At 64.5% G+C, this 22,589-nt stretch overlaps 1 protein-coding gene across 1 annotated transcript in view; it reads left to right on the top strand.

The window, feature by feature from the left end:
• The window catches only part of DNAH10 (dynein axonemal heavy chain 10), a 124,339-nt gene that overhangs the window by 96,947 nt on the left and 4,803 nt on the right, over nucleotides 1-22,589 (top strand). The window contains exons 57-71 of the mRNA XM_070066093.2: nucleotides 1,485-1,659; nucleotides 8,030-8,211; nucleotides 8,729-8,865; nucleotides 9,513-9,730; nucleotides 11,800-12,021; nucleotides 12,446-12,593; nucleotides 14,591-14,870; nucleotides 15,327-15,556; nucleotides 16,565-16,838; nucleotides 17,318-17,422; nucleotides 17,595-17,749; nucleotides 18,525-18,679; nucleotides 20,494-20,677; nucleotides 21,096-21,296; nucleotides 22,357-22,566. Coding sequence (XP_069922194.2) covers nucleotides 1,485-1,659; nucleotides 8,030-8,211; nucleotides 8,729-8,865; nucleotides 9,513-9,730; nucleotides 11,800-12,021; nucleotides 12,446-12,593; nucleotides 14,591-14,870; nucleotides 15,327-15,556; nucleotides 16,565-16,838; nucleotides 17,318-17,422; nucleotides 17,595-17,749; nucleotides 18,525-18,679; nucleotides 20,494-20,677; nucleotides 21,096-21,296; nucleotides 22,357-22,566 — 2,876 coding nt within the window. The remainder of the gene's footprint in view (nucleotides 1-1,484; nucleotides 1,660-8,029; nucleotides 8,212-8,728; nucleotides 8,866-9,512; nucleotides 9,731-11,799; nucleotides 12,022-12,445; nucleotides 12,594-14,590; nucleotides 14,871-15,326; nucleotides 15,557-16,564; nucleotides 16,839-17,317; nucleotides 17,423-17,594; nucleotides 17,750-18,524; nucleotides 18,680-20,493; nucleotides 20,678-21,095; nucleotides 21,297-22,356; nucleotides 22,567-22,589) is intronic.

Genomic DNA, 22,589 nt, shown 5'->3' with positions numbered 1-22,589 from the left:
CGGGGCCTCTGGGCTCCCGCTGCTATCATTTCTGTTGTCGGCAACCTTTCCCGCCCATTCTCAGCCGCTCGCCCTGCCTGCCCCTCCACCCTGTCACCCTAGCAGCCGCCAGGTGACAGCACCCACTGCCCGGGATGGGCTGATTCCAGCCCTGGGCCCCGGCTACCCCATCCCTGACTTTCAGCCCCGCGTTTCCGCGCATTAGCTCGGCTCCTTCCGATGAGGTCTCATTTCTCCTGACCTGACCGTGTCGGTCTCTGCTCCGTGCAATGGAGGCAGCTGGCCTGGCAGAGGGCCCCTGCCTGGCTGTGGTCCCACCTAGAGATCTCCAGTTTGATGACGCTGGGAGAGCGGTCGCAGTCCACACGCTCCATACTTGAACTGTGACTTTTTTTTTTTTTTTGGCATTTATTTTATTGTTGTGAAAGGCAGAGTTAGAAAGAGACAGATCTTCCATCTGCTGGTTCTCTCCCTAAATGGCTGCAACAGCCAGGCCTGAGCCAGGAGCCAGGAGCCTCATCTGAGTCTCCTGTGTGGGGTGCCGGGGCCATCTTCCTCTGCTTTTCCCAGGCCATCAGCAGGGAGCTGGATTGGAAGTGGAGCAGCCGGGACACAAACCGGCACCCATGTGGGATGCCGGCACTGCCGGGCAGGGCTTTACCCGCTACGCCACAGCGATAGTCCCAGAATTGCGAGTTTTGTTCTGCTCCTGGGCCTGTGCTGTGGGGTCCCAGCCCGTGGTGAGGAGGGGACACCCCAGTCTCTACCTGGCACCTGGCTTGCTGAGCTGGGGCGCTCCGCAGGTGGGGTGGTTCCCACGTATCTCCGGCTCAGGTGGCTCTCCCTGCATGTGCCCAGTGTGAGTATGCGGCGTGGCCCCCAGGTCCCTGCCGTCCCCTGCCCTGCAACACCTGCAGTTCCTCTTCCTCCCTCCTGAGGGCGCCCACGCCCCTCGCTCTGCATCCATGCTCCTGCTCCAGGACTCCAAGCCTGCCACTTGGCCGTGGCGTGGGCGTGGAGGAGCAGGCAGGGGAGATGCGTCCGCCTTAGTGAGGCAGCTGCAGAGCGCTGGGGTCATGATGCCAGTTAGCTGAGCTGAGGGATGGTTGAGTGGGCCTGAGCGGCCGGGCCCCCTCAAAGAGGGCAGCTGTCCAGCTGGGCCTGAGGAACCTGGGAGAAGGGGATTGAGGTGGGGAGAGGCGGGGGGAGGCGCCTGGGGGTGTGGCCGGGAGCAGGAGGGGCAGATGGGAGTCTGCAGCCAGCACTGTGGGGCAGGAGCCCTCTCGGAGCCTGTGGCCGCCCCGGGAGGGAACGGCCGGGGCCCCGTGGCCCCCCGGGGAAGGCCAGGGTCAGAGCAGCCGCCCAGGTGTTGCGAGGGTTGCCGTCCCACCAGGACTCCCGGGGCTGCCCGTGGGCCCAGGACACGCGGGCCGTGGCGAGCGCGTCCTCCCGCACCGGCTGCCCTGACCGCCCCTCCCCCGCAGCCGAGGAGAAGAAGCAGCTGGCGGAGGAGAAGGCCATGGAGGTGGAGGAGCAGAACAAGATCATCGCCGTGGAGAAGACCGAGGCCGAGACGGCGCTGGCCGAAGTCATGCCCGTCCTGGAGGCCGCCAAGCTGGAGCTGCAGAAGCTGGACAAGTCGGACGTCACCGAGATCAGGTAGCCGCCGCCGCCAGGTGCTCCAGGGCCGAGATCCGGCGGCCGCTGCGGACGCCCGGTGCGCCTGGGCCGTGCTGATCGTGGCCCTCGGGTGGGCGGGGGGCTCAGCTCTCCCTCTCAGGAACTGTTAACTGCCCCCACCTGCAGACTGAGACGGGGCCGGGGACGGGGACGGGCAGCCCGCCCTTGGCACCGAAACCACGCCCAAGCGTCCTGCACACCTGTAACAAAGGCCAGGGAGCCATTCTAGCTGAGTGGGGGGAGGGGCAGGCGCCTTGCAGCTCACTGTGTGAAGTGATGTCCCAGAAGCAGAGGGGGCTCCTACCGTCAGGAAGGAGGCAGGGGAGGCGGCGAGTCACCCCCAGCGCGGCCCCCGCACGACCCACACCGCGCACAGCACCCTGCACGGCCTGGTCTCCCCGGGGCACTGTCATGGATCTCCACGGTGCCTTAGCAGGGAGATGCCCTGCATTGCCCACCCAGCCCCTCCCCCATGTGGCTGGCCGCTGCTCGGCCTTCCCAGCTGCCCGCTCCCTCGGGTTTCCCTGCGCTCCCCGTGTTCCCTGTGGGAGCCCCGTGGGAGCCCGTGTGGCCCTGTGGGTGAAACGCAGGTGAATTCGCACACAGAATCTGCTCACTGCTCCGGGAAGGAGCACAGCCGGAGACGTCGGGGAGGCCGCGTGCTGAGCTCTGCAGAGCGTGGCGCTCAGGGGTGGGGGGCTCGGGGATGGGTGTGTGACGGTCGGTGCTGAGCGGAGAGACTGAGGCTGGGTGGTGGGCGGCGTAGTCGCGGCGCATTTTCCAGGGTCGTAGGACTTGGGCACTGAGAGCAGACGGCTGGGAGGACCGTGAGGGGGTGTCTTTGGAGGGAGGGGCTGTGCCCCCCATCGACCCCTGGCTTCCCCGGGATCCCGGGGAGCGTGAGGCGTCCCCTGAAGTTAGGCAGGCGTCGTGACGGGCCTGGCTCACCCCGGGGTGCTGTGTTGGACGCCGCGGTGAGAGCAGGGAACACACAGCCTGGGGCCGCCCCCCGGTGCCAAGTGGCCCTCGGCGGGGCACCCATCCTCCCTGTGAACCAAGGATGCTGTCACTGTACCACTGTCTCAGGGTCTTTGGTCCTCTCTGGAGACCACAGGGCTCCCGGGTGAGGAGCTGTCACAGCCACGGGCACAAGGCCAGTGCCGTGCCAGCATCAGCTGTTACCCGGGTGACGGCCTTGAGAAGGCATGCTGGGAAGAGTCGCACGGTGGCGGCCGCTGCGCCGTTCATTCAGCCTGTATCCGTCAGAGGACTCCACGTTCCTCTCATGCTTATTCCTGGACGCAGGAAGCCCTCCCATCTGGCTGTTCACCCCCGGATGCCTGGCCCGGCCTAGGCTGACGCCGGGAGCTGGGATTCCCAGGTGGTGGCTTGGCCACTGTGCCAAGCGCCCACTCCGAGGGTTTTTCTCCCTGGTCAAGGACCCGGGTACGCAAGGGTCTCCTTGGCACCTGACCTTGGATTCCTGTTTGTTTGTTTGTTTGTTTGTTTTTAAAGATTTATTTGAAGGTCAGAGTTACAGAAAGAGGTCTTCCATCTGCTGGCTCGCTACCTAGGTGGCCGCAACAGCCGGGTTTGGACCTGGCCAAAGCCAGGAGCCAGGAGCTTCTTCCAGGTCTCCCACACGGGTGCAGGGGCCCAAGGACTTGGACCATCCTCCACTGCTTTCCCAGACCACAGCAGAGAGCTGGGTGGAAAGAGGAGCAGCTGGGACTTGAACCAGTGCCCATCTGGGATGCCGGCACTGCAGGTGGAAGCTTTACTGGCTACGCCACAGCGCCGGCCCCTGACCGTGGATCCCGAGGCTTTGGAGAACGCGGAACACCTGCAGTCCTGGTGCACACTGGAACTCTGCAGGGGGGAGTGCGGCGAAGCCCCCTCCCCCACTTCTAGGCTGCCTGCGCCCAGCTAACCCGGCAGCCCCTGCTTTACCGACAGCCTGGCGGAGACCAAGCCAGACCGAGCTCCACCACGCGCTGGGCAGGTCCACCTGCGGCTTCGGTTCTGGAGGTGGCACTGCCCAGGCTGGGGGTGCACACGGAGCTGGCCTCCTGGCGGGTGGACTTCCAGAGTGCCTGCCTTTTTACGGCCTCACCAACAGGGGGCGCAGTGCAGTGCTGGGATGTTGCTTTCTTAGCAGAAAGGGTCTCATTTTGATTTGCATTTCTCCTACGCGTGGGGGGGGGTCCTCATGTCTGGAAGTCACTGTGGCAATTGCACGGATCTCCTTTCCTGTGAACTGTCGTGTGCTTTGTGCGTGTTTGGGTAGAGGTTCACTGTCGTGTGCTTTGTGCGTGTTTGGGTAGAGGTTCACTGTCGTGTGCTTTGTGCGTGTTTGGGTAGAGGTTCACTGTCGTGTGCTTTGTGCGTGTTTGGGTCGTGGTTCACTGTCGTGTGCTTTGTCTGTGTTTGGGTCGTGGTTCACTGTCGTGTGCTTTGTGCGTGTTTGGGTCGTGGTTCACTGTCGTGTGCTTTGTGCGTGTTTGGGTAGAGGTTCACTGTCGTGTGCTTTGTGCGTGTTTGGGTCGTGGTTCACTGTCGTGTGCTTTGTCTGTGTTTGGGTAGTGGTTCACTGTCGTGTGCTTTGTCCGTGTTTGGGTAGTGGTTCACTGTCGTGTGCTTTGTGCGTGTTTGGGTCGTGGTTCACTGTCGTTTCCCTACGCATGTCCAGGAGCTTGTTGTATGGCGGGGAGGTCAGCTTTACTGTTTTTCTCTTATTTGGGAAGCAGAGGGCTCTCATCCGCTGGTTCACGCCCCAAAGGCCACAATGCCTGGGCTGGGCCAAAGCCAGGGGCTGGGAACTCAATTCAGGTCTCCCATGTGGGTGACAGGAGCCCGAGGACCTGAGCCGCCACCTGCTGCCTGCCAGGCTGGAGCAGGGGCCTGGGCCCAGGCGCTGGGAGGGGCAGGCAGGCGTCTTCACTGCTAGGCTGAGCGCCCATTTCGGGGGATGAGCTGGAGCTGGGTGCTGGGCCCAGGCGCTGGGAGGGGAGGCTGCATCCTTGGTGTTTATCTGTGCCGTGAGTGGCAGAGCATTTTCCTGTTTGCCCGTGGGGTGCACGCATGTGTGTGCATGTGTGTGTGTTTGCTCATGGGGTGCACACACGTGTGTGCATATTTGCCTGTGGGGTGCGTGCATGTGTGTGTTTGCCCGTGGGGTACATGCGCACATGTGTGTGTGCCCGTGGGGTACATGTGTACACGTGTTTGCCCGTGAGGTGCACGCATGTGTGTGTATGTGTGCGTGTTTGCCCGTGGGGTACATGTGTACATGTGTGTGTTTGCCAGTGGGGTACATGCGTGCATGTGTGTGTTTGCCTGTGGGGTACATGCGTGCATGTGTGTGTTTGCCTGTGGGGTACATGTGTGCATGTGTGCGTGTGTTTGCCCGTGGGGTACATGCGTGCATGTGTGAGTGTGTGCCCGTGGGGTACATGCATGCATGTGTGTGTGTTTGCCTGTGGGGTACATGCGTGCATGTGTGCGTGTTTGCCTGTGGGGTACATGCATGCATGTGTGTGTGTGTTTGCCTGTGGGGTACATGTGTGCATGTGTGCGTGTGTTTGCCCGTGGGGTACATGCATGCATGTATGTGTTGTTTGCCCGTGGGGTACATGTGTACATGTGTGTGTTTGCCCGTGAGGTACATGCATACATGTGTGTGTGTTTGCCCGTGGGGTACATGTGTGCATGTGTGTGTTTGCCTGTGGGGTACATGCGTGCATGTGTGTGCGTGTTTGCCCGTGGGGTACATGCGTGCATGTGTGTGCGTGTTTGCCCGTGGGGTACATGCGTGCATGTGTGAGTGTGTTTGCCCGTGGGGTACATGCGTGCATGTGTGCGTGTGTTTGCCCGTGGGGTACATGCGTGCATGTGTGAGTGTGTTTGCCCGTGGGGTACATGCGTGCATGTGTGTGTGTGTTTGCTGTGGGGTACATGTGTGCATGTGTGCGTGTGTTTGCCTGTGGGGTACATGTGTACATGTGTGTGTTTGCCTGTGGGGTACATGCATGCATGTGTGCGTGTTTGCTGTGGGGTACATGTGTGCATGTGTGCGTGTGTTTGCCTGTGGGGTACATGTGTACATGTGTGTGTTTGCCTGTGGGGTACATGCATGCATGTGTGCGTGTTTGCTGTGGGGTACATGTGTACATGTGTGTGTGTGTTTGCCCATGGGGTACATGCGTGCATGTGTGTGTGTTTGCCCGTGGGGTACATGCGTGCATGTGTGTGCGTGTTTGCCCGTGGGGGACATGCGTACATGTGTGTGTGTGTTTTCCCTGCTTATTTTTATGTGGCAGGTTACTCCCTGAATACCCTCAGTAGGCAGGGCTGGGCAGCTGTCCATCCTGCTGTCCCACGTGGATGTGGTGGGGACCCCACTGCTTGAGCCATCACTGCACACACTAGGGTGCGCATGAGGTGGGAGTTGGGCCAGAGTGGAGGGGGTGCTTGACCCTGGGAGCTCTGATCTGGGACTTGGAGGTCCCCGAGCGCCATCTCAGTCACCGGCTGCACGCCCGCCGGAGGCCGGCGCTCCTCTGCCGGCCGGGGTGCAGGGCTCCCTCTGCTGCTGGCCTCGGATTCTCCTCCCCTTCCTTTCCTTTGCTGGATAGCGGCTGAGTGTCGGCTCCTGCCCGTCGGCTCTGAGCAGGCCCCGGGGCTGGTGGGCAGTGGACCGGCCCGCGGTCGGGGCTGGAGCTGTTCCCCCAGGTGGCCCCGGTGCACCGTGCACCGAGAAGTGGCGTCCGAGGAGGTGGGGAAGGAAGGGCTGTGCTGAGGCCCCCTCCCTACCCCCAGGAAAGCTTCACAGGCAGTCGGCAGCGGTGCCAGCTCCCCCGACAGCCTGTGCCGGCCTAAGGAGCGTCTCCTTCATGACTCAGGGCCGTGCTGGCACTGGGCTTGCCCTGCCTCCTGGCCGGTGCCCCGGCTTGTCCCCGGGCTGTGTGGTGCCCTCCCCGCGCTGTCTGTGGGCGTGGGCAGAGTCCTGGGTGGGCGGTGGGGGGTTTTCCCAGGGCAGAAAGGCCTTGGTCAGCCGTTCCTCTCTCGCTCTGCCACGCTCTGTGTCTGCCTCGATTTCTCTCTCTGTGTCTCTTGCTCCTCCTCTCTCTCTGCCTCTGTCGCCTCCTCACCAGGCTGGGCTCTGCCCAGGCGCCCACCCCTGCAGGGGCCGTGCTCACCCCCGCGCTTCTCCCTCCTGCTCCCTCACTTTCGTTTCTGCTCTGCTCCCTCCTCCAGCTTCTGCCTTCCTCACGGCTTTGTGGAGCCCGTGACCTCCGCCCACCGCCGGCCGCAGGAGACCAAGGCCAGGCAGTGCCTGCAAGGCTGGCTCAGGACTCCTGGGCTTTGTGCCAGCACAGCTGTCCCCCTCCTCTTCCTTTTGGGGGTCTGGGTGTTGGAGAAGCAGTGACTGGCCAGCTTCCGCTAAGCCGAAGAGTGCCATGAAGGGGTGGCCCAGCCTCACAAGAGCCCAGGGGACCCCAATTCTCCCAGGCCTCCCAGGCTGTGAGAACAGAGCAGGGCACCCAAGCCCTGGAGCCCGACTCTTCATGGTGCCTGGGGAGACATGATGACAGAGATTATGACAGTGCTGATGGCCACAGCAGCCACTGCTTAGAGGCTGAGGAATCACCCCGTTGTAACCACAGTGTGGTCTCAGGCTCCACCCTGCAGTGCTGATTCTGGGCAGCCTGGGTTTGAATCTGATGACCCCACCACGCGATTTCAGCCTGCTAGGTGAGACCCATACCTGCCCTCAGGGAAGTGCCCGGCCAAGAGCCCACATTGCTGTTGGGATCGAGGCTCCCTGGTGCCCTCCTGGGGCCACCTGCTGGCCAGAGTGATGCCTGCTGGCCGGGGTGATGCCTGCTGATGGGGGTGACACCTGCTGATGGGGGTGATGCCTACTGGCCGGGGTGACGCCTGCTGATGGGGGTGACACCTGCTGATGGGGGTGATGCCTGCTGATGGGGGTGACACCTGCTGATGGGGGTGATGCCTACTGGCCAGGGTGACGCCTGCTGATGGGAGTGACACCTGCTGATGGGGGTGATGCCTGCTGATGGGGGTGACGCTTGCTGATGGGGGTGACGCCTGCTGGTGGGGGTGACGCCTGCTGGTGGAGGTGACGCCTGCTGATGGGGGTGATGCCTGCTGGCTGGGGTGATGCCTGCTGGCCAGGGGTGACTCCTGCTGGCCAAGTGTGACACCTGCTGGCCGGGGGTGACTCCTGCTAGCCAGAGGTGACTCCTGCTGGCCAAGGTGACATCTGCTGGCTGGGGGGACTCCTGCTGGCTGAAGTGACACCTGCCGTTCCCTCTTTCCTCCCCAGGTCGTTCGCAAAGCCCCCGAAGCAGGTGCAGACCGTGTGCGAGTGCATCCTCATCATGAAGGGCTACAAGGAGCTCAACTGGAAGACGGCCAAGGGCATGATGTCCGACCCCAACTTCCTGCGCTCACTCATGGAGCTTGACTTCGATGCCATCTCCCAGAGCCAAGTGAAAAACATCAAGAGTGAGAGCGTGTGGCGGAGGGAGGAGGTGGGGCCGCAGAGAGGAGGCAGGGCTGTGAAGGGAGGAGGCAGGGCTGTGGAGAGGAGGTGGGGCTGCGGGGAGGAGGCGGGGCTGTGGAGGACAGAGGGAAATGGCAGCCCCTGTAGGGCAGAGGGGAGAGCAGACCCTCTTTAGGGGCCCACCTGGGTGTGGCTATGCCCAGGGCGGCTGTGACCTGACCTCCTGCCACTTCCTGTCAGCTGGTAGTCTCTGGCCCCGTCTTTGGCTGTGGAAGGCTGCAGCCCTGCCCACTTCGCAAGCGCAGGGGACAGACCCCCCCCACCCCGAATCCCAACTGGCTGCTGCCTGAGCCCTGCGTGCCCCTCCCTGCGATGCTCGGAGGTCATGGGTCGTGGGACGCCCTAGGTGGCCGTGACAGGCCTCCCATGTGCTCCGTGTGGTTTGGCCACACTGATGAACCCGCCCCACTTTCCTGGGGGTAGCTGACGGCCCCCACCCCACCCCACCCTGTTCCCCAGGCCTCTTGCGGACCCTCAACACCACCATCGAGGAGATGGAGGCCGTGAGCAAGGCTGGGCTGGGGATGCTGAAGTTTGTTGAGGCCGTCATGGGCTACTGCGACGTCTTCAGAGAAATCAAGCCCAAGAGAGAGAAGGTACGGCCCCTTGTGTGGCCACGGCCACGTCTCCCCCACCGCCCTGCGAGTCCACTCTCAGCGATAGAACCCGGCTCCATGTGAGGTCTCCAGGGTCCTTTGGGCGGGGGTCACGGCCCTGCCTGCAGCCCAGTCCTGGCTTCCTGCTGACCCACACCCCTGGTCCTTGAGTCCCTGCCACCTGGATTCAGTTTTGGGCTCCTGGCTTTGGCCTGGCCCAGCCGTGGCTGCTGTGGGCATTCGGCGGCTGAACTGGCAGATGGAAGACCAGTCTCTTTCTCTCTCTGCCTTTCAAATAAATAAAATCAGGCCATAAAACTTTAAAGAGATGTGGGTTTCCGAGCCCCACCCCATGGTTCTCTGTGGTGGGTCAGTCGTTGGCATTGTGGGGTGCTCAGCGGTGCCCCAGGCTCCCCCAGCACCCTGCAGTGTCCCTGAGGACACGGTCATAAGGTGGATCCCGCCTTTTGAAGTCCTGCTTTATGACTCGAGAGTTAGAACCCACAGTGGGACCAGCTGCTGGGTTCTTGGGTGGAGTCACAGGCAGCCCAGCAGACATCTGAACTGGGACGTGGAGCTGGACGGGGGGCCTGTGCCCCGAGAGGGGCCTCGGTGGGCACCGCGGCGACTGAAGCGCCCTCCGGCAGGTGGCCAGGCTGGAGCGGAACTTCTACCTCACCAAACGGGAGCTCGAGCGGATCCAGAACGAGCTGGCTGCCATCCAAAGAGAACTGGAGGCGCTGGGCGCCAAGTACGAGGCCGCCATCCTGGAGAAGCAGAAGCTGCAGGAAGAAGCCGAGATCATGGAGAGGCGGCTGATCGCCGCCGACAAGCTCATCTCGGGGCTGGGGTCCGAGAACGTCAGGTCAGCTCGGCGGCGGGCTGCCCTCCTACCCCTGCCCATCCCACCCCAGCGGGCGGCTGCTCCCCTGCTCCGCCCACACCCCACCCAGGCAGGCAGCTCCTCCCCCTGCCTTGCCCCGCCCCCACCCAGTCAGGTGGCTCCTCCCCTGCTCCGCCCACACCCCGCCCAGGCAGGCGGCTCCTCCCCTGCTCCGCCCACACCCCGCCCAGGCAGGTGGTTCCTCCCCTGCTCCGCCCACACCCTGCCCAGGCAGGCAGCTCCTGCCCTGCTCCGCCCACACCCCGCCCAGGCAGGTGGTTCCTCCCCTGCTCCGCCCACACCCTGCCCAGGCAGGCAGCTCCTCCCCTGCTCCGCCCACACCCCGCCCAGGCAGGCGGCTCCTCCCCCTGCCTTGCCCCGCCCCCACCCAGTCAGGTGGCTCCTCCCCTCCTCCGCCCACACCCCGCCCAGGCAGGCGGCTCCTCCCCTGCTCCACCCACACCCCGCCCAGGCAGGCGGCTCCTCCCCTGCTCCGCCCACACCCCGCCCAGGCAGGCAGCTCCTCCCCTGCTCCGCCCACACCCCGCCCAGGCAGGCGGCTCCTTCCCCTGCCTTGGCCCGTCCCCGCCCAGGCAGGCGGCTCCTCCCCTGCTCTGCCCACACCCCGCCCAGGCAGGCGGCTCCTCCCCCTGCCTTGCCCCGCCCCCGCCCAGGCGAGCGATCCTCCTGAGGCTGACCCCACCTGTGGAACTTTTCACCTCCTGCACTCTTTATTCCGTGTTAAAATCTGCAGACCCTGGGACGAGGCCTTCATTCGCTGTTGTCCAGGTTAAGGCGGCCAATGGTCGATTCGCAGACCCCGTCTTCACCAGTCCCCGGGTCTACTGAGTGACTGCTGAGGGATAAGGAGGCAGGAAGACCCAGTAGCACCCAGAGAGGAGCCTTGGAGGGGGTGTCTGCTTCCTGGTGACCTTCAGTCCTCGGCTCCTGAGTGTGGGGGAAGAGCCCCCGTCTGTCACTCACAGACACCTCCGCAGGGCCCCGTGGCTGGTGTCCTCCCAGACATGACACCTGGCCGCGTAGTTTCCGATTGGCGTGAGTGGGTGTGGTGTGGAAAGTGCTGGAATCGTGTTTGCTCGTGGGAACAGGAGGTTGTCAGCGTCTCTGAAGCCCGGGAGGCCTCTGTTGGCCTGGGCGGTGTCCCCGCTGGCCTTAGGTCCACGTCTTTGACCAGGCATTGGGAGACGTGTGGCCACTAGGGACCCTGACAGCACTTGCTGAGCTTGGAGGTCCCTGGGTCCACCGGGGTGGGAAATTGCAAAATGGACCAGTGGTCTCCCTTCCCCAGAGAGAGCGTGTTTTAAACCACGTTTCCTTCTGCCTTGCCCTGTTAGCAAGGTGTCAGCTGCTTCAGCTACTTCTGTGTGTGTGCGCATGCATTTGTTTATTTGAAAGCAGAGTTTATAGAGATGGAGGGGGAGGGGGAGAGAGAGAGAGAGGGAGAGGGGGAGAGGTCTTTTATCTGCTGGTTCACTCCCCAAATGGCTGCAATGGCTGGAGCTGAGCCAGTCCGTAGCCAGGAGCCAGGAGCTTCTTCCAGGTGTCCCACACGGGTGCAGGGCCCAAGCACTTGGGCCATCTTCCACTGCTTTCCCAGGCCGCAGCAGAGAGCTGGATCGGAAGTGAGGCAGCTGGGACTAGGACTGGCGCCCATACCGGATGCCAGTGTCGCAGGCGGCGGCTGTACCCGCCACGCCACGGCGCCAGCCCTGGTGGTGGTTCTTCATTGTTCAGAACCATTTTCCTCTTTTTGCTTCCTCGTCTGCGCTCCTTGGGGCCCCAGTTCTCTGTCAGGACGCTGCGTGTGACCAGGAGTGCGGGCGGCCCACGCAGAACACACCTGGTATTCCCGTGGCGTTTCACTCTAGCGAGCACTTAGCTTTCGGAGTGGACACGACCTTGGCCGGTGTTTACGGGGTGTGGTGGGGTAGCCGGATAGGTGTGGCCGAGGCAGGGTCGTGGGCCGTGGGGTCCAGCAGGGTGTGGGCGTGGCCGGAAGGCGGCACTCAGGCGGCCTCCGCCCGGCCCAGGTGGCTGAGCGACCTGGACGAGCTGATGCATCGTCGCGTGAAGCTGCTGGGGGACTGCCTGCTGTGCGCCGCCTTCCTGAGCTACGAGGGCGCCTTCACCTGGGAGTTCCGGGACGAGATGGTCAATCAGGTGTGGCAGAGTGACATCCGAGAGCGCGAGATCCCCCTGAGCCAGCCTTTCCGGCTGGAGAACCTGCTCACCGACGACGTGGAGATCAGCAGGTGTGCGGCGGGCGCCCGGGGCCCGTGAGGGTGCCCGGGGGGCTGTGAGGGTGCCGGGGGCTGCTCGTCTCCAGGGTCCGTGAGGGTGCCCGGGGTCCATGAGGGTGCCGGGGGCTGCTCGTCTCCAGGGTCCGTGAGGGTGCCGGGGGCTGCTCGTCTCCAGGGTCCGTGAGGGTGCCCGGGGTCCTTGAGGGTGCCGGGGGCTGCTCGTCTCCAGGGGCTGTGAGGGTGCCGGGGGCTGCTCGTCTCCAGGGTCTGTGAGGGTGCCCAGGGTCCGTGAGGGTGCCGGGGGCTGCTCGTCTCCAGGGGCTGTGAGGGTGCCGGGGGCTGCTCGTCTCCAGGGTCTGTGAGGGTGCCCGGGGGGCTGCTCGTCTCCAGGGGCCGGGGGGGCTGTTGCAGAAGGCAGACCCCACTGCCCTCGCAGGTGGGGCTCCCAGGGCCTGCCCCCCGATGAGCTCTCGGTGCAGAACGGCATCCTCACCACCCGCGCCAGCCGCTTCCCCCTCTGCATCGACCCCCAGCAGCAGGCCCTCAACTGGATCAAGAGGAAGGAGGAGAAGAACAACCTGCGGGTAGGGGCTCCTCCCGCGTCCCCCACCCCCCAGCCAAGCTCTTGCTTCTCTCAGGTCCCTGGGGGCCCTGGGCGCCCAGGCACGGTGGGCAGGGAGGGCGAGAGCCCAGGTTGACGGAGAAGTCACCCACGCACCGCGGGGTTCAGCGTGGGGTCCGAGCACCGGCAAAGTTGTGTGACAGCCGTCAGGTCCATCTTAGAACTCGTGTGTCGTCCCCCGGGGAAATGCATCTCCTTTAGCTGCCGCCGCCCCCAAACCTTCCACCACTGCCCCCCCCTTCCCCCCCATCCCTGGCCGTCACGGATCACTTCCTGTCCCTGCGGATTTGCCTAGGAAAGGGGTCGCGGAGCTGCAGCTTCGCGTCCAGCTCTGTCACTCAGCGTAGTGCTGAGCTGTTTGTCCATGCTGTGGCCTGCGTCCCTCCCCCTTCCCCTCCCCCCTTCCTCTGCTTCCTCCCTTTCATCCATCGTTGTGGGTGTGGATGCTCTAGAATTTAGAAAACGCTCTGAAACCCGAAGTGAGACGGTCTTCCAGGGGTCTCTGATCTCTCGCTGCTGTCGGAGCGGGAATGGAATTTCTTTCCTCTGGGGCAGTGCCCTCCTCCAGCTCTGAGGTCCGACCGAGTTCCCTGGCTCTGACGTGGCAAGGAGGAATTACCGGGGCCGCTGGGTCCTGGGGACATCCCCTCTCACGGGTGCTGGTGGGGGGAGGGACCCGGACGGGCAGTCTCTGGAGGAAAGGCGCCTCCCGGTCAGCTTCCAGCTCTGGCCTCTGGCGCTGTGTCCTGGCCGAGCCTCGGCGTGGGTTTTGCACCTGGGCGCAGACTCTCTGGAGAGGCTGCTCACCACGCTTCCCTCTCTTGAAAGTCTCTCCCGGTGGCGGTTTCCCTGCGTCCCCCACGCCCTCCCGAGGGCCAGCGCCCGGCTTTCCCCGGTGCCCCCAGCCGCCTCTCACGTGCGCGTCCGTCTGCCCAGTTTCTGGGTCTCCCACCGGCTCTGCGGCTGTAGCACAGGGCTCTGGGACGGGGCCGTGCGTCCGCAGGGACGTCGGCGGCCACCCTCCCAGCAGAGCCGTCCACTCTGGCTCGTTCCTTTTCACGACCGGGCCACATGCGTGTCTCTGTCACCCGACAAACGCCGGGCTTCTCCGCTCTGGGGCCGCCGTGTCTTCAACCCTCTGGGTGCACAAGCGGCCTTGAGCAGCTCGTGGGAAAACGGAACCAGGAGACAGAGCGAGGGCGGTTGCCGGACAGCCGGCTCCGGCCCAGACCCGCGTCCCTATCTGAGCCCTCGGGTTGATTCCCGGCTCCACTTCAGGTCCGGCTTCCTGTTGGTGCACACCAGGAGGCAGCCGTGATGGCCCCGTGCAGGAGTCCTGCCACCTGCACGGTGGGCACGGGCCGCGTTCCAGGCTCCCGCTTCAGCTGCGGGCATGGGGGCGCCACTCGGTGGGTGGCAGATGTGGCTCATCCCGTTCTCTGCCTCTCTCACGGATACGATGGTAACGACAATACAGAGAATGGCCTTTGAGCAGCTTTCAGAGCCCCCTCGTACCCAGGAGAGGGTGGTGGGGCCCAGGTGCTTTCTGCTGGACAAATCTGCAGTTTTCAGTTTTACCTTTTCTTGTGCCGGCCCCGGCGCCCAGGTGTGCAGGTGCCTCTAAGCGCTCACGTGGCTGGGACAGCTCAAACGTGCTGATTCATGGGGCTCCCTGGCGCTCCTCCCCCCGGGGCCGCCCCTCCTCAGCCCCCACACCCCCGTTCCAGCCCCACCCCCGGCTCCCCAGGGTCCCTTGTAGTTCCTGGGTGGGGAGGGAGGGAGGCAGGGCCAGCAGAGGTGCTAGGGCACAGTGGGGCAGAGGGTTGGGATCCCTTCTGAGGTCTCCCGGGCGTGTGGAGCGAGGGGCTGCCCTGAGTCTGCCCTGGGTGCCCCCAGGTTATGCGCCTGCTCCCCTCCCTGCCACCAGCCACCACCCAGTGTGCCACCCCTCTCTTCCAGGTGGCCTCCTTCAATGACCCCGACTTCCTCAAGCAGCTGGAGATGTCGGTCAAGTACGGGACCCCCTTCCTGTTCCACGACGTGGACGAGTACATAGACCCCGTGATCGACAATGTCCTAGAGAAGAACATCAAGGTCACCCAAGGTCGTCAGTTCATCATCCTGGGAGACAAGGAGGTGGACTACGACTCCAACTTCCGGCTCTACCTCAACACCAAGCTGGCCAACCCCAGATACCCGCCGTCGGTGTTCGGGAAGGCCATGGTGATCAACTACACGGGTGAGGACAGACAGGCCTGGGGCAGAGTGGGCGGGGCCTAGGGGGCGGGGCGGGGAGTGACCTCACCCTCGGTGGTCTCAGGAGAGCCACTGGGATGTCACTGGGCAGCACTGCAGCCCGTGGGATCAGGCGCAGGCCATGCCACCTGGCTCCACAGGGGCATGGGCGGACATGGGCCAGGTTGGGGTCCCTGCCGCCCCCTCCCACCCTCTAAGAGGAACTGGATGTTTCTGCTCGCGTTCCCCCAGGGCTGTCTGCCGGCTGCCTGGAGGGGCTGAGCACCTGAGCCCGGGGCCCCCAGCATACGGTGTTTCCTTTGTGGGGGCGTCTTCATGGCACCACCTGGCTCCGTGTGGCCGTGTAGCCGCCTGTTCTGTCTGGAGCCCTGGCAGTGGCTTGGAGAGGTCCTGGCTGCTGCCCTGGCCGCAGCCGGTGAGGTCCACCCGTGTCCCCCAGTCACACTGAAGGGCCTGGAGGACCAGCTGCTGAGCGTGCTGGTGGCCCACGAGCGGCACGAGCTGGAGGAGCAGCGGGAGCACCTGATCCAGGAGACGAGCGACAACAAGAACCTGCTGCGGGACCTGGAGGACTCGCTCCTGCGGGAGCTGGCCACGTCCACGGGGAACATGCTGGACAACGCCGAGCTGGTGTACACCCTGGAGGAGACCAAGTCCAAGGCCACAGAGGTAGCCGCCGCGGCCGGCGCACAGTGCCCGCGTCTGCCCGAGGAGAATCCAGCTGTGACCTCGGGGGCTCGGGAGCCGGGGGGCTGGGGGCGTCCACCCGGGATCCGTCCCCTCCGCCTGGGAGCTCATCAGAGTCGGGCTTCGAGTCACTGAGGATTTGCGTGATAGGAAAAGGGGAGGCGTCCTGACGGTGCTCCCAGGGCCTCTGTCCACTGACGAGGGCGGAAAACCCAGCCCTGTGTGGCTTAAGTTAAAGGGAGGGCGCGGCCTGCAGCTCCGGCATCCCATGTGGGCGCTGGTTCGAGTCCCGGCTGCTCCACTTCCAATCCAACTTCCTGCGCATGCACCTGGGAAATCAGTGAGAATGGCCCGAGTGCCTGGGCCCCTGCACCCACGTGGGAGACCTGGGAGAAGCTCCTGGCATGGCCTGGCCCAGCTCTGGGCGTTGTGGCCATTTAGAAAGTGAACCACAGAGGGAAGATCTCTCTCTCTCTCTCTCTCTCTTTCTCTCTTTCTCTCTCTCTCTCTCTCTCTAACTCTGCCTCTCAAATTAATAAATAAATCTTAATAAGTAAGTAAAAGGAAGGTCATCATCTTGGGGAGCGGAGGCGCCCAGGACTGGCTCCGGGACTCCACGCGTGTCTGTGTCCGGGTTGGGCCTTCTGTTGGGTCAGCTTCACCCTCTTGCAGCTCCTCTCACAGTCACAAGATTGCTCTGGCCTCGGGCCCCAGCCCTCGGGGGTCACCGAGGACTAATCTCGCTCCCCGGGTGAGGGTTAGAGGGTTACTGAAGTCGCGCGCCAGCCTTGGACCAGCCCCAGTGGCCGGGGGCGCTCGCTCCTCCCTTGAACTTGGGCTTGCACCCCCTGGGGGGAGCTGAGCTGGGAGTAAAGGCCGGGGCCTAGGTGAGGGAGCCGGACCTGCCCAGACTCGCCCGGGGCCTCCCCGCCCCCTCCCCCGTCCCCGCCCCCGCCTCCCTGGCCCCGGGTCACGGGCGCCTTTCCCCAGGTGTCCGAGAAGCTGAAGCTGGCTGAGAAGACGGCGCTGGACATCGACAGGCTGCGGGACGGCTACCGGCCGGCCGCCCGGCGCGGCGCCATCCTGTTCTTCGTCCTGTCCGAGATGGCCCTGGTGAACTCCATGTACCAGCACTCGCTGACCGCCTTCCTGGAGGTCTTCGGCCTGTCCCTGAAGAAGTCGCTGCCGGACTCCATCCTCCTCAAGAGGCTGAAGAATATCATGGACACGCTGACCTTCAACATCTACAACTACGGCTGCACAGGTGAGGGCCCCAGCGGGGCTCAGCCCGCCGCCCAGCAGGGTCCCGGCGGGGCAGATGAGCGGCCTGGGGCTCAGCCCGCCGCCCAGGAAGGTCCCGGCAGGGCTCAGCCCGCTGCCCAGGAGGGTGGGTGGGGGGGCAGGCGGGGGGCCTGGGGCTCAGCCCGCCGCCCAGGAAGGTCCCCGCAGGGCTCAGCCCGCTGCCCAGGAGGGTCGGGGGTGGGGGCAGGCGGGGGGCCTGGGGCTCAGCCCGCCGCCCAGGAAGGTCGGGGGGGGGGGCAGGCGGGGGGCCCGGGCCTCAGCCCGCTGCCCAGGAGGGTCGGTGGCGGGGGGAGGCGGGGGGCCTGGGGCTCAGCCCGCTGTCCAGGAGGGTCAGGGTGGGGGGGCAGGCGGGGGGCCTGGGGCTCAGCCCGCCGCCCAGGAGGGTTTTGGTTTGTGAGGCGGACGCGGGGCCGCCGGCACCCACAAACGTTGGTCCCGCAGGGCTGTTTGAGCGGCACAAGCTGCTGTTTTCTTTCAACATGACCATCAAGATAGAGCAGGCGGAAGGCAGGGTCCCCCAGGAGGAGCTCGATTTCTTCCTGAAAGGTAACAGCCGCCGCCTCCCTCCTGCCTGTGGCTCCCCGTGCGCCCGCCCGTTCCCAACCTCCAGGTCTCGGAGGTTGTGCGGGGCTCAGAGCGGCCACCCCTCTCTGCTCTCGTCCCTGCTGGTGGCCCGCGGAAGCGAGAGGGGTCACTGCGCTCGCTGTGTCGTGGCTAGGAAACATCTCCCTGGAGAAGAGCAGACGGAAGAAGCCGTGCGCGTGGCTGTCCGAGCAGGGCTGGGAAGACATCGTGCTTCTGTCGGAGCTGTTCCCCGACACCTTCGGGAACCTCCCGGACGACGTGGAGAAGCACCCCGCGGCCTGGCAGGAGGTGAGCGCGCCGTCTCCTCGGCCATCTGCAAGCCTGCACAGCGTCTTAACCCGAGTGCGTGACGGCCGCTCAGTGTCCTCCGTGCTTTCCAGCCGCCGGGGTGGGATTCTTCCTTGTCTAAGTCACAGTTACGTGGGAGGACCATCAGTCTGTCCATCCACCTATCTGAGCATCTATCCTCCCTGTCCACTCACCCCCCATCCACCTACCCATCCACCTACCCATCCCCCACCCACCCATCCGTCCCTCCATCCATCCCTCTACCCACCCAAGTGTCCATCTGTCCCTCCATCCATGTACCCCCCCACCTATCCATCTGTCCTTCCCTCCCTCCCTCCCTCCACCCACCCAACTATCATCTGTCCATCCACCTACCTGTCTGTCCACCCACCCATCTGTCTCCGTCCATCAGCCCACCCTCCCACCCCACCTACCTGTCCGTCTGTCCATGCACCCACCCGCATACTCACACATGCATCCACCTGCACGCCACCCATGCACCTCCCTACTCGTCCATCTGCCCCCCAGCCCCCCCCCACATCCCAGAGCAGTCACTGAGCACCAACAGTGCTTGACGGGGTGAACAAGGCTCGGTCCTTCCCTGTGACGTTTGTGATTCCTCGGAGTGGAAACGCGAGACCAAGGTCAGAACTGGGCTTGGTCCCCGTACCTGCAGGCCCTCGTCCCTTTACCGCGGCTGCTGGCACCTTCGCGCGAAGGCGGGGCTGCGGCGACCTCCGAGCTGACGCAGGGTGCGTGTTCTCTGTCCTGCCAGTGGTACGACCTGGACTCCCTCGAGCAGTCTCCGCTCCCCCTGGGTTACGACAGCAGCGTCACCCCCTTCCAGAGGCTGCTCGTCCTGCGCTGCTTCCGCGTGGACCGCGTGTACCGGGCCGTGACCGACTACGTGACGCTCACGATGGGGGAGAAGTAAGCGCGTCCCTCCTGCTGTGGGCCTCGCACCTGACGTCCCCTCCGTGTGAGCCCCGCCCGCCAGCGGTGGCCTCCCCAGACGGCTGTGCCCAGGAGAAATGCAACCTGAGCCACGCGGGCCACTTCAGATGGCCTGGTGGCCGCGAGAGAAAGCAGCCGGCAGAATTTGACACCGTGTTTTAGTAACCGAGAACACCAAAACGTTATTTCAACACGTGACCAGGGCAAAGGTGGCTGAGAGCTCTCACGTAGCTGTTTTGGGGAGCGAGTGTGCAGGATCCGTGTGAGTTCACACGTGCAGTGTGTCTCAGCGTGCAGGATCCGTGTGAGTTCACACGTGTAGCGTGTCTCAGTCGGGACCAGGCTCGTGGCAGGTGCTCTGTGTGCCCCGGCGGGCCCCGGGAGCACACGGCAGCTCTGGCCTTGAGTGCAAGGCCAGGGAGGTGACTCGCGGTCGCAGACAGGGCTGTGCCTGTGCGGCTGGCAGCGGGGGAAAGGGTGGGGGGGCCTGCGGCAGGGCCCCTCGTCTGGGCCTGGTCCACATAGGCAGCTGCTCAGCTCCTGGCCACTGCCGGCAGGTGGCAAGAGGGCCGGAGAGGTGAGACCCCAGGCTTTGAAGGAAGCCACCCAGAGTCCTGCATGGGACCTCTCCACGCTCGGGTGCTGGCCACGGTCTTAGTCCGTTTATGCCGCCGCTCCCAGCTGACCGGGTGGGGTTGTAGCGCAGTGGGTGAAGTTGCCGCAGGGACACCGCGTCCTGGGGTGGAGTTCACCTCCGCTCCGACCCAGCCCCCTGCGGATGCGCCCAGGAGGCAGCAGATGGCGGCCCAGGTGCCTGGGCCCCTGCACCCGTGCGGGAGACCTGGGCAGACTCTGGCTCCTGGCCCCGGCCTGGCCCGCCCTGGCTGCTGGGGCCCTTGGGGAGTGACGTGTGGATGGAAGATCTCTCTCTCTCTCTCTCTCTGCCTTTCAACTAAATGAAATAACACCCAAATAACTGATGCTGGGTAATGCGTAAAGAAAAAAACTTATTTGGTTCTGGTTCTGGTGTCGGCATCGGCAGAGAAGTGGGGAGGGCAGTGGCCGGGCACGTGGGCAGCTTCGCTCTGTAAGTGGTCCTGGGACAGCGGCCCTAACCCCTCCCAGGGCGGCCTCCCTGAGCACCCCCCCTTCTAAGCTCCTGCACAGGAGCCCTGGGGGACAAACCCAATGCAAGGCATAGCAGCAGGAAATTAACACCCCAAAACTCAAGATGTGGGGTGCGCGGGCCAGGGCCGGTGACTCCAGGCTCTGTGCCGAGGCGCCCAGCCCCGGATAAACCTGTTGAGCCCAACACGCGGGCGCTGAGCCGCGCCAGGGGGGCAGAGGGGCCCTCTGTGGAGAGACCGGGCTCCCGGACAGGGCAGGCCGGGCAAAGAGCCCGCCAGGGCGGCAGGCAGGAGGAGGAGACGGTGCTGGTCAGACGGGCGGGCTCCCGGCCTGCAGCTGTCCCCCAGGGAGAGCTGTTTGTTTTGTTGGTAAGATTTATCGAGTTGAAAGGCATAGTGACAGGGAGAGAGGGAGAGAAAAGGAGAGGGAGAGGGAGAGAAAAGGAGAGAGGGAGAGGGAAGGAGAGAGTGCTTCTGTCCTTTGGTCCGCTCCCCAGAAGGTCGCAACAGCCAGGCTGAGGCCGGGACCCGGGAGCTTCCTCCAGGTCTCCCATGCGGGAGCAGGGCCCAAGCGCTTGCCCCAGCCGCCAGCAGGGGCTGGATGGGACTGGAGCGGCGGCCCAGGGCGCTGCGCCCTCGTGAGTGTGCTCCTCCCGCCCCCAGGTACGTGCAGCCCCCCATGATCAGCTTCGAGGCCATCTTCGAGCAGAGCACGCCCAACTCCCCCATCGTGTTCATCCTGAGCCCCGGCTCCGACCCTGCCAGCGACCTCATGAAGTTAGCCGAGCGATGTGGTTTCGGAGGCAACCGCCTCAAATTCCTCGCCATGGGTCAAGGTCAAGAGAAGGTAACACGCGGCTGTGCACCTGGGCCGTGGCTGGCCGGCTAGGAGCGCGTTAACCGGGCAGTAGTGTGGGTTGGGTGTGTGTCCGACAGAGCAGTAACGAAGGTTAGGAGGACAATGGGCCCTCCCCCGCACCACCACGGTCTCCCTGGGCCCCTGCCCCGTGCTGCTCGGCATCAGCACTGCCCCGCCGCCTGTGAGGCCGAGCCCAGAAGCGCCGGGGCAGAGGCGTGCGCGCCGCCTGGTGCACCTGGCCTGGGTCAGGGCCCTGCCTCGGGGCCCAGGGGTGCAGGTGCGACTGGCGGGGGCGTGGAGGGCCGTGTCTCCCAGGGCTCCTTCGCCCCCTCGCCGGCCCGGGGCGGGGTGGGTCTCTGGCTCCGGGGCCCAAGCCCTTGCCTCTCTTCCCCCTCCCCCTGCGCAGGTGGCGCTGCAGCTGCTGGAGACGGCCGTGGCTCGCGGCCAGTGGCTGATGCTGCAGAATTGTCACCTCCTGGTCAGGTGGCTGAAGGACCTGGAGAAGTCCCTGGAGAGGATCACCAAGCCGCACCCCGACTTCCGCCTGTGGCTCACCACTGACCCCACCAAGGGCTTCCCCATTGGGATTCTGCAGAAGTCCCTGAAGGTCTGGCCCGGGACGTGCACCCCAACACCGCAGCCCTGTCCCAGGGCCACTGCCAGTGTGTGTGTGCGAGTGTGTGCACGTGCGTGTGTGTATGTGGCTGCCTGTGCACTTACGTGCATTCTGTGTGCATATGCACAACTATGTATGTGTGCGTGTGCCGCCCACGTGTGCATCTGTGTGTGTGTACGTGGTCTGTGGGTGCATTTACATGCACATGTGTGTGCATATACACAACCATGTATGTGTGCGTGTGCCGCCCACGTGTGCATCTCTGTGTGTGTGTACGTGGTCTGTGGGTGCATTTACATGCACATGTGTGTGCATAGACACAACTATGTGTGTGCGTGTGCCGCCCACGTGTGCATCTGCGTGTGTGTGGTCTCTGGGTGCATTTACATGCACATGTGTGTGCATATACACAACCATGTATGTGTGCGTGTGCCGCCCACGTGTGCATCTGTGTGTGTGTGTGTACGTGGTCTGTGGGTGCATTTGTATGTGTGTGCACGTGTAGAAGTGTGTTGCCTGCGTGTGTGTGTGTGTGCATGTACCTGTGCGAACCTTGCGGATACCCCCACCCCCTCTCTCTGTCCCCCGCCTGTCAGCCCGGTGCTGGGGAGGGGCCGCTGTCCCCCGCCTGTCAGCCCAGTGCTGGACTCCCAGGCCGTGTCTGCCACTTCTGTGTGGCTACAACAGTGTCTCGGCGGGCTCGCCCCCGGTCACACCTGTGGAACCCCCCTCCCCTCTCATGACAGAGCCCCCCCAGCCTGCAGCAGCCCCGGGTGGCTTCTGGGCCCCGCCCAACTGCTGCCCCCTGGGGCCGTTCTCCTGGCGCAGGTGGGAGCAGCCGTAGCTGCTGCCACTCCCAGCTGGGGACCCCGAGCTGAGAGCGGGGCTGGGTCACCTGCCCAGCTGGGGCCAGCGCTGGCTGCACACGGTGGCCTCTGACTTTGGTGCCGGGGCCTCGGCGGGGGTGGGGGTGGATGGCTGCGTGCGTCAGGCGCCTGCCCAGCGTGGCCCAGGGCTCCGTGGCCTCCGACCACAGCTGGCTGCTTCTCAGGTTGTCACGGAGCCGCCCAACGGGCTCAAACTGAACATGAGGGCCACGTACTTCAAGATCTCGCAGGAGCTGCTGGAGCGGTGCCCGCACGCCGCCTTCAAGCCGCTGGTCTACGTGCTGGCCTTCTTCCACGCCGTGGTGCAGGAGAGGAGGAAGTTCGGCAAGATCGGCTGGAACGTGTACTACGACTTCAACGAGTCCGACTTCCAGGTGCCCCCGGCGGCGGGGGCTGG

Source organism: Oryctolagus cuniculus, chromosome 21 (assembly GCF_051225735.1).
Source record: "Oryctolagus cuniculus isolate XC-2025 breed Fujian yellow rabbit chromosome 21, ASM5122573v1, whole genome shotgun sequence".
In the NCBI taxonomy this organism is placed as follows: Eukaryota; Metazoa; Chordata; class Mammalia; order Lagomorpha; family Leporidae; genus Oryctolagus; species Oryctolagus cuniculus.
The sequence above is the reverse complement of the archived record's forward strand: the minus strand, read 5'-3'. Positions and strand labels throughout refer to the sequence as shown.